The sequence below is a fragment of the Hipposideros armiger genome, unplaced genomic scaffold (assembly GCF_001890085.2).
Source record: "Hipposideros armiger isolate ML-2016 unplaced genomic scaffold, ASM189008v1 scaffold_292, whole genome shotgun sequence".
In the NCBI taxonomy this organism is placed as follows: Eukaryota; Metazoa; Chordata; class Mammalia; order Chiroptera; family Hipposideridae; genus Hipposideros; species Hipposideros armiger.
In genome coordinates, this window is record NW_017731642.1 from 947,270 (window position 1) to 963,212 (window position 15,943).

Here is a 15,943-nt window from a genome sequence, read left to right on the forward strand (position 1 = left end):
TGGAGTATTACTCAGCTATAAAGAAGAAGGAAATAGTACCATTTGCAACAATATGTATGGAACTAGAGAACATTATGCTAAGTGAAATAAGTCAGTCAGAGAAAGACAAATACCATATAATCTCATTTATACGTGGATTCTAAAAAACAGAATAAATAAGAAATGTAAACAGGAATAGTCTCAGAGACACAGAGGAATAACTGAGGGTTGTTAGTTGGGAGGGGTGGGGATGAAGGAGAAGGGGAAGGGATGAGACAATACAAATTGGTAACTACAATATGGCCTCAGGGATAGACAAGACAGTCTGGGGAATAAAATCAATAGTGTTGTAAATATTTTTTAGGGGACCAGATGGACTCATGTCTTGTTAGGGAGACCACTTCATAGTTGGTGTAGAGGCTGGACCATCGCACTGTATATATGAAGCTGATGTTGAATAAAAATGTATGTCAACTATAATTATATATACATATAGTCACGGGACATGGAGTAGAGAGTGGGAATGGAGTCAATGGAATTGTAATAGATAAGCATGATATCGGGGGTGGGAGGGCAGTAGATGGGGGAGGGGGGTTGTTTCTGTGTGAAGGGTAAAAAGGATAACTATTGCATTGTTCTGTACACCTGAAACTAACAATAAAAAAAAAAAAGAAGAAGACAGCCCTGCCCTATCCCCACCATTCATGGTTTATTTAGAATTTGTTTTCCTATCTTGGGAAAAAGATGGAAATAACATTGTGACTGTTGATGTTTTTCTAAAGTAAGCAATTTTTGTATTACTGAAACAAAGGAAACATGGTATTCAATGAAACAAGAGAAACACTGGAAATGTACCTTCGGAAGTTATTTTTTCTAAAAAATGTGTCAGTTTGCTGTTGTTTATTGTTGCTTCTAAAAAATAGAGAGGGAGTTATCTGCTTATTGAACCTGCCCCAGATAATGAATGGAATTATGATTGGACCTTACCACGTCCAATCATTTCTCTTCTAGGAAGGTGGAAAAATGGATCAGAACAGCTCCCTGCTTAGAAATGGACGCTGTTGTGTCCCAACTCTTTGTGTACAGGTTATGGGAAAAGGAAGGAATCTCATAGCAGAGTGCTAGAGTCATGAGGTAATGTCTGAATGCTGTGCGGTTTTGGATAGAGAGTAAGGGGCCACAGAAAACCCTTTGTGACTAGTCTCTATGTCTCTGCCGTGGTACTCAAGAACCAGAATTAGGCCAAAGTCACAGAAATGCTGTGGCAAAGGTCTGATGAACCCAAGTGGTTCGTTTGATTCTGTGGAGGCAAAGCAGAGGCTCTATAGCAGGTTAGGCTTTCTAGAAGAGGGGTTGCAATTAGAACTTATGGGTTGGGGTTTATTTTCTTTTATTAAAATGAGACAACTATAAATATACTTATAGTTTTAAATATATATAGTTTGTAAATATACAAAATTGTTTTATATTATTATTTTGTAAAAATGATATTTACAGCAACTGCTCAAATATATACACTTTTAACTGATTAAAGGTTTCAATGTGACCATTAAGAAACATGTATGGGGTCGGCCGAGTGGCGCGATGGTTAAGAGCTGGCTTGGGACGCCAGAGGGCCCTGGTCCGGATCCCACATTTGAGGGCCAGTGACTGCCCTCTACAGCTAAGATGCTGAACAACAGCTCAACCTGGAGCTGGGCTGCCGTGAGTTGCCCGCGACGGCGTAGGCTGCAGTCCCTGCTGCAGTGTGTTGCCGTGGGCTACTGTGTGTAGCCAGCAGCCAGCGTGAGCAGCCAGCAGCCACAGTGAGCAGCCCTCCAGAAGCCGGCGACTGATCTGCCTCACCCGGGAAGAGCGCAATGATGGTGCCAGCTTGGGCCAGTGAAGTAACGTCCTCCACAACTAGACTGAAGAACAAAAGGACAGCAACTTGTCTGTTCCCCTTCCCCAATTCCCCAATAAAAATCTTTAAAAAAAAGAAACATGTATGTACAGCACTATGAAATATCTTTATTTAAGAAATTCTAAAATGTTGCATATATTTTTCTTTATAGCCTATGCTGTTCAGACACCTGAGAGTGTGCCTCCAGCTGCAGCCTCGGAGGTGTATACGAAAGCTTTGGCTGTTTGCCACGGACCTCTGGACCACTATGAGTTTCTGATCAAAGCTCATGAGCTAAAGGACGATGAACATCAGAGAAGAGTCATACAGTGTTTGCAGAAATTACACGAGGACCTTAAAGGATACAGTATAGAGGCAGAAGGCCTTTTTTCAAAGGTGAGGTTTGTGTGACACTAAAGATTGAACAGTTAAAAGTGTAAGCATTTTGTAACATGGATTAAATGCAGCTGGGTACAATCATGAACCAGCTTGAAAATTTCACACCAGTTCTTTTAAACCAGCGGTTCTCAACTTTCCTAATGCTGCGACCCCTTAATACAGTTCCTCATGTTGTGGTGATCCCCAACCATAAAATTATTTTCATTGCTATTCTATAACTGTAATTTTGCTACTGTTATGAATCGTAATGTAAATATCTTTTTGTTTTCCGATGGTCTTAGGCGACCCCTGTGAAAGGGTCATTTGACCCCCAAAGGGGCCGCGACCCACAGGCTGAGAACCGCTGCTCTAAACAAGCTCTGTTGGATCCCATATTTGGCCTATTGATGTCCGACAGCTTTCTCTAACCTGGGAGGGGATTCAGATTGTTTCATGTTTAGGTAGTAATTGATGCCATCCAGTCAAAATGAAAACTTCTGTGCAATTCAAAGCTTTCCCCTTTCTCTTGCTCAGGCATGGCCCAGGATCAGCAGTAGACAAAGGGGAGTGGTTTGTTCTCCTCCTTTCCCTCCTCCTTTCTCTGTTTGCCTGGCTTCTTTAGGGCCGGAATGAGAGGGATGGAAGATTAGAGTGAAACAGCAGTATTAGGTGACCAGTTAAGGGTCTTTGGTGTGGTAATGCTGACCTGCCAGCTCTTTGTTGAGAGGACTCTCTTGAGGACCTCCCCACTGCTCCGTTCTTTGACCTCTTATGATTCTAGGGAAACATCTCATATCACTGAATTCTGCCCTTGCACTTGGCCTTCTTGGGTGGGGTCCTTACAGGACAGCTCTAGCCAGCTCATCTTTTATGGTGTCCACTTAGGCCACAAGAAGCATAACACCTCCTTTCTCCAACCCCTACTGCATGGGCAGCTTCAGTCAGCCTTCTGCCCTTGGACTTCTGCAGATAAGAAGCAGGCACAAACAAGTCTCTGTCTTTGTCTTGTACACTCCCATGATCCTGAGGACACATGTCAAGCTCTTCCATGAACTTTTCCATACCCTGGTTTGGTAGCTGCCTCATCTAAGCAAGCATTCCAGCTGGGGAGGGGAATGCCCATCTCATCCTGTATTCAATCCTCATCTCTTAGATGCTTCTCTTGGGATATCCCTGAACTTGGCATGAGGTTTATCTGTGGGAAATACTACAGCATTTCTTACACAGCTAACTACTTTCTACCTTGATCACTTTGGTTTTAGGGCTATTTTTGCCTTTTTTGGTTTTTTTCTTTTTAAGTAATTCCTGCATGGATATGACTAGAGCCTCTCTTCAGAGTGTGGGAGGAACTTGTCTCCCCTTGTCCTTAACTTTGAGCTTTGGCTGAAATTTTGAGATGCCAGGAAAACTCCCATTCCTTATCCCATTATATAAGTCAATGTCATCAGTGGTGTCATTGTCAAGTTATGATATTAATAGTAATAAGAGTTAGAATATGGTTTAATCTAAGAAATTAGTTTTCCTTTGATTGGCCAAATCACCTCCCCCACTCTGCTCCCACACACAAATATTTGCTTATTATAAGGTCTTTAGAAGAAAAGTACTGTATAACATGTGTTAATAGTACTTTACTTAAAAACCCTACCAAAAGTAATTTTACTTTTTAGAAAGCTCTGAAAATATAATTAAGTAGATTTATTTTTATATAAAGAGAAAAGCATTGTGTTAGCATCTTTTGGTTAAAAGGATTATAGAGATTCATTTAGGTCTCAGAAAGAAATGGAGATAGACTAAGACTCCATATGCAAATAGCAATGAAGGGCATCTCCATTGCATCGGCAGACCTCGTGGAACTTGAGCTGGTAGCATCAGTGGCCCCAAAAGCTTTGACGACTTGACAGGCAATAGTGGCAGGTACCTATTGCTTCTTACTCCAGTGCTCTTCCATTCCTCACCTTTTCTTTTGTTTCTTTTCTCCCATGTCCATTTTCACTTCTGTTCATTCTGCCAACTTCTCAATGCTCTCCCTGTGTCTGTGGCATAAATTCCTGAGTAAGACTCTGATAGGCCAAGCACTCACTTCATCAATGTTTGGGTGGAGCTTTCACACCAGCTTTTTCACATGCCACGGTCCAGCATACAGATTGGGTCTCTCTGAATAGGTCACCATCCAGGGCTCCTGTGAGAATGGCAGTTTCCCTCAGAAGTGGACTGTGAGTATAGTAGCCACTATGATTGGCCAGTCCAGTGCAACGGTTATAGGAAATGATGAATTATCCTTTTTGATGGCCAACCTTTCTTCTTTTCCGCATATTTCCAAAAGTTTTAGGTGAGTAAAGAACTAAAAAGTTTAGAAAATATAGATTGCTCACGTACTGCATATCTAATTATAGTTTGCAATACAGGTGGTCTTCCAAATAAAAGAACAACTTGGTTATGTTTCAGCCAGGAAACAAGCTGTTTTACTTAACTGGGTTTTTTTGTTATCTGAGAGTTAAGTTACTCTCATGAATTTTGTGTCTTGTTCCCTTTATAGTCCTCTCCCTTTTGGAAATACAATCTTTTTTCCCCTCTTCTCCACTCTGTGTCATCTCTGGGGTTTATCTTAACTGTAATCGGTAAACTTCCATCCAATCAAAAGTATCCTTTAATCATTAACTTATCTGGTTGCCAATTCAACAATGGTTTTTCTTTTTTCTTTAAAGGTATTGTTTGGCAAAATAAACCAAAAAAAGTGTTATTGTTTGGCTTTTTAGGGAGTGTTCACCCACACTTCCTCCACCTTTGATTTCTAAATTGGCTATGGTGGGTCTGCCTAATAAATAACCCTGGTTTTATTGTGTAGTTGTAATCTTATGTAAGTTGGAGATTTGACATGTCAGGTAGTTTCAAATGTGTCTAATGAAAACTTATACTTGTTAAGTCCTAACGCATGTGTGAATGAATAGTTAGTTGACAGATCAACATTTCTTTGTGGTAGTATTTGTCCTGTAGTTTATTAAGCCCGCTAAATATTCAACATTGAAAAAGACCCAATCATCTCACGTAATTTGAGTGAAACATCTAAAAAAGCTTTAGTTTTTGAAGATTGTAAAGATGCCACAGACTGATTTCATCTAAAAAATAGACACTGATATGCTTATTATCAGAGAAGAAAAATTGGGCTGTTAGGTTTTCCAGTGATAGAAGAACTTTATTTATAGAGTTCTTAATTTTGATAAATAGAATTTTTGGTTTTATGAACATTTGATTTTGTTTTTAATGCAGATATGTAAACATTCATTATACACCTTTTTCCTCATTTTACTCCTAAGAAACTTTTGTAAGGCTAAGCTATAATATTAAAATAAAAGACACCTTCTTCACAAGATACCAGAATTGTTAATCAATAAGATAAAATTGTTGGCAGATTATTTGGCTGCTTTTACCTATCTATATAATAAGGTTTTCTCTAATAAAAATTTGAAGAAGTTACAAGCAGATGACCATGCTTACATGAGCAACAAACTATGACATGTATGAACGCTTTACTTTTGTTATCAAGTAAGACAGCCAGGTTAACCTGACACATTTAATGTATGCATAATTGTTATTGTGCTGTGAGGTAATTAGGCATAAATGGTAAGTAGTTCATGTAAATCACTATAATTAGAATTACTTTTACACAGCCAAATCAAGCATTTCTGGAGTCAGGGAGGGAGAGAATTGAAAAGAGTGCAGAGCGACTCTGAGAAACCTGTGTTTCCATCAATCAGGGGTACACAGGCTGCCAGGTTTTTTCATCTCTTGGGAGGAGATGGCATAGCCCAAGAGACCTGGGAATTGTGTGGGGTGTGCATGTATGGGGGGAAGGGGTTATAAAACTCCCTCCTTTTTGTCCTGCTCTCCACAAAATAATTTTCAGTTTTTCCGTATGAGAAATTATTATTTCCAACTTCTTGTACATCCTACCATCTTTTATCTGGATACCTTTCCTTATCCTGCCAAGAACAGTGCATACAACAGGTGGAAAAGAAGTGATCTGCCTTCAATGCAGCTCATCCAAAGTCTTGATGCTTTCCTTGTTCTGGCTTCTAGTGGCTGCAGGCTGTGAGTAGAAACCTGAAGTGTGGGTTGTGGACCTTTCTCTCAGGCAATACCTGAGGCCTAGTTGTCTGGATCCCTTCAGATATTTATCCAAGATTCTTCAGAGAGGCCTCTGGGCAGTTTGCTGTTTTTTCCTCCGTTGCTTTCTTCTCCCCGGCAACTAAGGGAATGAGCATATTCTTCCTCCATGACTCTTCTTAGAACTGGGATTTCCTGTAGGTAAAGTAGGTTGAGCAGTGTGCGTTAGGTAAAGTTTCTCTGACTCCTGGAACTTTATCCTTTAGAAAATTGTAAGCAACATTGAGTACAGAGTGGACAATATCTATAGCTATAGTTTTATTAAAGACCAGAAGTATTTTTAAATGATTTCTTTTTTTGTATCAAATTTTTATGAAAATGGAAGCAGAAGCATATGTCCTAACTCAGTGAAGGCATCTGCAAGGAAGTGAGAACTAGCACATGCCGAAGACTTACTTACAATCTGAAATTTGAGAAACAGAGTGTAGTGGGTCTGCTTTACACTCCAGAATAATTAACTAATGTATTCAATTATACCTTAAATTTTGTTATGGTTCCATGACAAATGGAACTTATGCTGTCAACGTAGATGAGGATGTCTTTAATAAATTTCTTAAAAAATAAATTTAAAGAAAGGGGTTATGGTCCTATTTTATAATATTTAGAATTGGAATTTTTATCTGTTATTATCAGCCAAAGCTGACTACTTTGCTTATGGCAGCAGAATTACGTGGGCCGTAAAGAAGCATCGGTGCCATGGACTCAATACTAAAATTATAGTGAGGTCTCTGGATCAGGGGTCGGCACATATTTTCTGTAAAGAACCACATAGGATATCATTTTAGGCTTTGGGAGCCATATGATCTCCTTCGCAGTGCCTCAGTTGCCATTGTAGTCAAAGCAGCCACAGACAATACATAAATAAATGTATTCCAATAAACACTTATTTACAAAAACAGGTGTCAGGCTGGATTTGGCCCACAGGCCATAACCTGACCTCTACTCTAGATGACTGCTACTTGACTAGATTTGAGGGCTAGTATGAGGCCATTGATTGTACTCAAGGTTCTGCCGGAACTATGCTTAGTCGAGCTTTCCAGTCTAATCTCCCATTACTTCCCTTTATATACACCTGCCTGTAGTCAGCAGAACTGTTTTAGTCACTGTTCCATTATATAGGCAAACAGTTAACTGGAACAAAACAGAAAGTCCAGAACATACGTGGAAACTTGATCTATGATTGAGTTGGCACTGAGAATCTATATATAAAAGATAGACTATTCAATAAGTAAGAGATGAGACAATCGATTATCTACATTGAAAGTAAAATAAAATAAGTTCTATAGAATTAACATTCTAAATTTAAAGTAAACTTTAAAGTTTCTAGAAGAAGATACAGAAGAATACCTTTAAGTACTTGGGAAAAGAAAGCATTTCATATACAAGATACAAAAGCCTGAACAATAAGGGTAAAAATGGGTACATTTGACTGTACTAAAGTTTAAAACTTCTATTCAACAAAAAGCACCACAGAAAAAGTGAAAAGGCAGACCACAGACTGGTAGAAAATATTTTCATTAAAAATAATTGAGTATAGATTACTTTCTAGAATATATAAAGAACTTCTACCAAATAATAGAAAAAAATTAAACAACCCAGTAGAAAAATGGATGAAGAAGAGTCTGTTTTGGGGGGGATGACTTGTGGATTCCACAAAAATGGAAAAATAAATCAGACTTTTTCTAAAATGGAATGTTGCATAGCATAGGGATGATAAACCTCAAAATCAGGATTAACCCTGAGACAGAAGGGCACTAAGTGGGGCTTCAACTATGCCTAATGTTCTATTACTTAAATGTTGGAATAAATATGTCAAAATATAAAGATTTGATAAAGCTGGGTGGTTGGTAGCCAGGTGTTCATTATTTTCTTCAAGTTAGCTTGTTTATAATATTCCATAGTAAACATATTTTTCAGTGTAATTGTGAGATATTCCAACAGGTTAGAGTTTTTTTTTTTTTGAGAAAATTATAACTTTTCTTGATAATACAATTCTAGACTCTACTAGTCAGCATTTCCTTCTTACAAATAGACTGAGGAAGTTATTAATATTAGCACAATGCTCAGAAAGGCAGGCATAGGAAATAGTAAGAGGTTTTGAGCAATGGAAGTTTTTTCCTTTTTCTTAAGTTTCGTAAGCTGAATTTTCTTGGCCTTAAATCTTTTTCAAAAATGCCAGCTGTTTCTGCGTTCTATGTATAATATGTAGTTATGTCTCCATTTAATATTGGATTTAATAATACCTCACATACAGCAATGTTTTGTCTTTTCCAGGTAATATGCCCATTTAATGTACTGGGGAAATAAGTAGCCAGTGTCTTCTTATCATGTAAGGGAGAATTGATACATCCCCAGCATGGGCACTGGGGAAAGTAGTTCCATTGTGTAGCTGGGGAAAATAAATGATTTTTAGTTTTCCAGAAATGTCTGCCATGCTCTGCTAGAAAATGTACCTCTTTATCAAGGACCCTGAGTTATTATACATACATTCATTTCAATCAAAAGAGAGTTGGTCCTCACCATGTGCTAGGCTCTATGCTGGCAGCCACGGATACAGATGTGAGTAAGATTAATGGTTTCTGATTTCAGTGATACCTTATTCATTGTCTCCACAATCATAAGCAGTTATTTATAACTCAGTGAATTAAGTACGAAAATTCATATGGAAACAGTCTTTGAGAACCCACTCTAAAAGGATTTAAGTCGATTGTATTCTGTCTGTTATTTCACTTGGTTCTTAAAATTCTGATTCTCATAAAGAAATGTTATGAATCAAATTACTATTGATTTACTCTTGAAGAACCAGATTCAAAATGTGGATATATACATCAAACTGAACAACATAAAACCCACAAAATACATAGAGTATAAATTTAAATATTTATTTAAGTTTATATGTATTAATTATTTGTTCCTGAGAAGAATCAATATTACTCACTATATTAAAATAAGTTTTTGAACACTTTTTTTTTTTAGCTGAGCCACCCTGGCAGCTCAGCGACAACTCAGCTCAGGTCGGGGATTGAACAGCTGTTGCTCAGAACTCGCACTCTTGAGTGAGCTCTTAACCAACTGAGCCACTCGGCCAATCCGAACATGTTTTTTTTTAAAGAAGCCAATTAAAATTTTTCAAGTTATTTTCACATTTTTCTTATAATTAAATTAAGATAAGATACAGCTCTTGACATACGGAGTGGCTTTGCCATTTCAAATGAGTTCCGATTTCTGATTTGTCATGTAACAGTTTCAGTATTACATGAATTCAGTATTATACCTGTAATAATGGATTGGTTTTTTAAAAAGATTTTTGTTGGGGAATTGGGGGATGGAAACAGCGCTGGGGAATTAGGGGAAGGGGAACAGACAAGTTGCTGTCCTTTTGTTCTTCAGTCTAGTTGTGGAGGACGTTGCTTCACTGGCCCAAGTTGGCACCATCATTGCGCTCTTCCCGGGCAAGGCAGATCAGTCGCCGGCTTCTGGACAGCTGCTCACTGCAGCTGCTGGCTGCTCACGCTAGCTGCTGGCTATACACGGTAGCCCATGGCAACCCACTGCCACAGGGGCTGCAGCCTACCCCGGCAACTCATAGCAGCCCAGCTCCAGGTTGAGCTGTTGTTCAGCATCTTAGCTGTAGAGGGCAGTGTCACTGGCCCTCATATGTGGGATCCGAACCGGGGCCCTCTGGTGTCCCAAGCCAGCTCTTAACCAATGCGCCACTTTGCCGGCCCAATAATGGACTGTTAAACATATTAAATGCGATGTTTACTATCTAGAGAGAATAATAAAATGTAAATAATACACTTGATAAGATTAAAATTTAAAATAAACTTTATAAAACACTTTTTAGAATTATTATTGTACAAAACTTCCATTTGTGTAAAGTTTATTACTTAAATAATAGCAATTTTGAAACTAATATTGAGAATTAAAAATTACTTTTGAAGAGAGACAAAAAAAAGTCTCAAGTTTCTGCTTAGATTCAGGATGCTCAGTAGTAGGTTTGTGTGAAGAGTGAATCAATGCTAAAGGTTAATTCTCTTATTATTTTCAGGATGTGGGGATGGTAGTGGAAAATCTGGCTCATAGGAAAGAAAATCAGGAAAACCTTTTGTTGGCTAGAAAAATCCCTTGGCAGAAAGTATTTATGGAGTAGGGAAACAGGTCTTCATTTTAAGAATTGTCCACTTGGACCCACTGGCAACAAAGACTTTGATTTGGAGGAAGAAGTGGGGAGGAAAGCATGGTAGCCAGTGTGAGAATCTGAGTAGAGGGGAGTGAAGAGATCTCTTTTCAGATGAAGGCTGACCCTTGGGGGCAGGACAATATGTGACATGTTGTATTTGGAAAAGCCGTGGGATGTAATAGATTTTGGTTTATGTTTCTAGTGCTTTCATTCTTTCCGTAAAGTCACCAATCTAGTTCTGAATTATTTAGATTTTCCTTTTTTTTCAATTATTTTCTCATAAAATCTAGTTTAGCCTGAAGTTCAGAGATGTACCTAGTGAGCTCTTCACCAGTTGCCTTCACAGTTGCTGTTCCTGAAGATTCTCTATGAAGATGGCATCTTCATCACTGAAGAATCACAAAATACTTCTCTGCTGAATCTGAGAGTCGTTGTCCTGGTGGCTGTCGGCCTACCCATGTGTCTCTGTGGGAGTGTAGGTTCCTACATCCATTTGCCTCCCTGTGGCTGTGTTTGTGGTCTCATTCCCTCTTTTGGGTCATTTCTTTGCTAATCTGGAAGAAACCTGGAAGGTTACGTGAGTTCTTCAAATTCAGAACCTCAACCAGGTTCCTGCATAACTACGAGTACTGTTTAAAATTTTTTAAATGACATTCTTTTGACACCTGCTGTTCTTATCAGCTTCCCTTCTGAGTTAGATTATTATAGTAAGTTTGCTACACTTGAGATGCTCTCTCACTAGATATTGTCTTTTGGTTGTAATGAGATGGGAATTTCAAGATCAGTCAAAGGCTTTAGCATCCTTATTAAATCAATGCTAAACTATATCCAGATATTATCCACACTATTTTCATCCTTTTACTTTCATGGCCTATTCTCAAATTTCTAATTTATTTTAATTTACATGTGTAACTATATATAACTAAATATAACTATTTTTTCTGTTTATCTTTTGCCTCCCATCATTAGCCTTTTGTAAATTCCATGAAAGCAGCAACTACTTGTTCACCACTGTATACCCATAACTGTATATGATGTCATATCTATCTATCTATCTGTCTATCTATCTATCTATCTATCTATACATGCAGAGGGTGCCAAAACAATGTATACACATTTTAAGAAAGGAAAACTGTATTAAAATTGTAATACTCAATATATACTGATAACAAAAGATGAATACAAGTCACGTTTGATTTCTGCAATTATAAGAGGTGCTCAAAGTGTTTACCATCAGCATCCAGACACTTCTGATTATGGCAAACTACTGCTTGAGCAACATTGACCAAAGTGTCCACGTGTGTACATTTTTTTGCAACCCCTGGTATATATATGCACATACATACACACAGATATATACACATGCGTACACACATATACATACTTACTATATTAGGGATACAATTCAGTATTCCTTAGCCTGACATAAAATTCATTCGTTTGTTCATTCATGCCAGGCAGAAATGACTTTGCATATGTGGCCTCAGTTTATCCTCTGAGCCTTATCTAGCCATTTCTGCTCATGCTAGGATCACCATTTCAGCTTATTTTTCTGATTTGAATATCTTTCCTTTTCCTCCAGACTGGAATGACTTTTTCTATTACATATCTGACAAATGTCTACTCCACCTGCAAGCTCACAGGCTATCTCCCTTCTGTAATTTTTCCTTAATTATTCTCATGCATAGTTAATTGCTTCCCTCTTGGTTTCTTTAAGCACCTTATTCGTGCTTCTCTAGCAGAAGTTTCCAACCCCTTGGTTCCTTGTGTCCTAGTGTCTTTTTCACAGTGCTCCTAGGCCAAAAGAAATACCTAACAGTTTCATTTATTAACTAAATGGATACTCACCTAACTTATTAAGTGGGAATAGGTATTAAATAATCATTACATATGTAACTCTTAATAACTTAATAACTGAAAAATAATCCACATGCAGTGAAAAAAAATATTTGTTTCATTCCTAAGTAACCACAATTACTTAACTAATGGGTTGTGTTTCCTGGGGGGCAGTACACAATTGCTTAAATCTTGTAGTCAGATTGGATACTGCCATTCTTATTCTCCTGTTCCACACTGATTTTTGCACAGTACTTGCATGTTTTAAAAAACATAGCAACTATTGAAAATCTAGCTTCGAAAAGAAATGACATTTTTTTTTTTTTAAATTGGGGAACAGTGTGTTTTCCCAGGATCCATCAGCTCTAAGTCAAGTAGTTGTTTCAATCTAGCTGTGGAGGGCGCATTTCAGTGGCCCATGTGGGGATCAAACCAGCAACCTTGGTGTTATGAGCACTGCGCTCTAACCAGCTGAGCTAACCAGCAGCCCCAGAAATGACATTTTTAAAAGGAACATAGATGGCATCATCTAACACTGAAAATGTGAACTACCTTGAGCTAGTAGTTTTCGGGGCGTAGGACAGATGTTACTGTGTTTTCTTCAAACGCTTACTTACAATAGCCTTCAGTGCCCCTATGAATTTACTGCAGCACCCTGGGCCATCTCAGTTTGAGAACTTCATTACTTTTTTTATTTTAATGGTTTAATTCATACATACTTTAATGTGTATTGCTAATAGAGTGACTTGGGAACTTTTTTTTTTTTAGCCACAATCTCATTATCCATCTAACCAAATTGACAATGGTTCTTTCTTATTATCTAATACTGTAGTTTAAAAAAATGTCTTTTCACTAATGTTTGTTTAAATATGAATCTAAACAAGGTCTACACATTGCATTTGACCGATGTGTCTCAGAGTCTCTTTTAATCTATGGTTGTGTCCCACCTTCTTTTCTCTTTTTGCCAATGATTTGGAGAGCTTCATTTTTTGCATTATGTTGTATTGAACATTTAGTGCCTGCAGGCATTGTGTCTTGCACTATACACACAGTATACATTATATTCTATGCTGTATATTATATTATTTATGTTTTGTCCCCGCTTCTGTTCTGAGTCCTTTGAGAGCAGGAACTCTTTTCTATTAATCATTGCACATATCACAGAGCATGTATAGTACAGAGTACATGCTCAAGAAATGTCTGTTGAATTGTACAGAAATGAATCATAGGTTAATCTAATTTTATTAATGAGAAACAGAGACCTAGGTTAAGGGGATTGTTCAAGGTTGTAGCAATATCTCATGTTCTAAAATATTTGTTAGTGGTAAGAAATCTTAGTTCTCAAAATACAATTTTAACTTGAACCTCTGCTTTTCATTTAAATAGAAAGCTAAATTGGACATGCATCATATATTTTGAGTAGTAACAATGAGGGTATATTGAAATGAATTAGAAAAAAGTTGCAAATCTAAGCATTATAATGTGCTTCTTGGGGTTTGTACCTGAGTATGTTACCTGAAAAGGCGTTCACTAAAGTTATTCTGATAGTTCCAGTAATAAATCCTCAAGAAGATGGTGTAATTAAAACATTTTGGACTTTGGAGTCAGATTTTGAAATGCATGTCCATTTTGGTTTTGAAATCATCTACTCTGAGTCTTAATTTTGTCATCTAATAAATGGGCATGATACTATTTCTTGAGTGGGAATATTAGTCCATGAGGTTGTTTTTTTTTTTTAAGATTTTATGGTCAAGTACGTTTGGGAAATGCTATCTGCATAGCTCTTCTTTGGAGAATCATAATGTCATTAGTATAGTAAAGGCACTGAGAAATCCTGCAATAAGGAAACTTTTAAACTTTAATCCTGCGATTCAGTGTTTCTCCATCTTGAACACATAAGCCTCTGTTTAAATGAACACTCAGAAATATAGTATTGAAGGAATGTTTTATGCAGCATACTTTGGGAAACTACTTGCTTCAAAGAAATGGTTTGATGGATCTGGAATGTAGTAAATGTTCCACCAAAGAAGTTAGACTCTGCCCCAAGTTCACTCACACCTCCTGGATTCTGGCTTGTAAGAGAGTTTACACTCCTCTAAATCTTGTGCTATAAAGTTTCTGGCATGTAAATGTCTCCAGAATCTTATAGTATTTTAGAATATCTTGGCTTTGGCTACTTTCTATTAGTCCTGATATATTATGTCTTTTCTCTAGCCCTTTCTGAAAGGGAAGTTTTAGGAGGTGCAATGGTTAGGAGTGTAGACTTTGGTGTTGGGAAAACAAAAAGAATAACCTTCATATTTTCCCAAGAGACAGCCAACCCATACTAATCTGGAGGTGGGAATGGGGAAAAGGTATATTTAGTCTTTAATCCTTTTTATATTTAAAGATCTTTTCTCTCTTGAGAATAGATACTTTCCAAAATACTTATATTAGGCCACTAACATGGCTAAGTGAAATATATTATGGCATCAGTTAGGATGCTTTCAGTTGTAAATACTAGAAAGCCTAAATAAAGCGGGGCTAAACAATATTAGTCATCAGCGGGCTCCTGTAGAAGTCTGGGGCTTATATATACTCAGGGGCAGTGTATGAGGGCCCTGGTGCCATTTCTTTGAGATCATCTTGATTTTGCCCTCTGGCAAATCTTGGCTTTGTATTCAGTGTGGCCTATCTCAAAGTAGCAAACTAGTGTCACATCTATGTCCCATATGGCCCGGAATATAAGAGCTTTCTTTTGCCAAGCCGTGAACAACAGAAGTTTGCTTGATCCAACTTGGGCCATAAGTTCTCCCCTGAACCCATCACGCTGTTATGGAGGATGGAGCTGGGAGTGGGGTAATTCTCACCTGAAGAGCATGCTGCTGCTCAATTGTGGGAAAGTGGAATGGATACTAGGGAGGGAAATGATGGTTGTATTTAAAGGTAACTTCCAAAAAAAAGAAATGAATTTGAGGTATTTTTTTCTATCAATATGGTGTCTGCACTGAACCCCCCCATCTTTCACCAAGTGTTTTTTTGTGATTTATCTGAGGGACCTCTGACTGAAGTTGCTGTGGCCATGGAAAGATCTCCTATTCTAAGAATCCTATGGTCCTCAGACTAGGTTACCATTATTATGGTCACCATCAAGGTGTTTATCAAGCCCCTGTTTATGCGTGGCAATGGCTAAAGTAATAAACGTAAAGAAGGCTGATGTATTTTAGAATTAATGGTTCTTTGAAAATGTTGCAATTTTTTTTTTGCAGTTTATGTGTCTTTTTACCTTTCTTAGCATTCCTCCCCTCAACAGAAATGTCTAACTCCACTGCTTTTAATGTGTTTCTCTTTTCCCTTATGGTTTTTGTGTTTATGTCTTGCTTTTAAGACATTACGCTTCAAGATTGTAAAAATAAATTCACAGAAAGACATTTATAAAGATGTTGAGAAGGCTTACAAGAGAAGTGAATCATTTGATGGGCTGTGGTTCCTGAGAAGGTGGTGTGTGTGTGTGTGTGTGTGTGTGTGTGTGTGTGTGTGTG

The 15,943-nt window shown here is 37.8% G+C and overlaps 1 protein-coding gene across 1 annotated transcript in view; it reads left to right on the forward strand.

Moving 5' to 3' along the window:
* The first annotated feature begins 2,008 nt into the window (after positions 1 to 2,008).
* The window catches only part of AFG1L (AFG1 like ATPase), a 160,183-nt gene continuing 146,248 nt past the window's right edge, over positions 2,009 to 15,943 (forward strand). The window contains exon 1 of the mRNA XM_019658969.1: positions 2,009 to 2,257. Within this exon, the coding sequence (XP_019514514.1) occupies positions 2,009 to 2,257 (249 nt within the window). The remainder of the gene's footprint in view (positions 2,258 to 15,943) is intronic.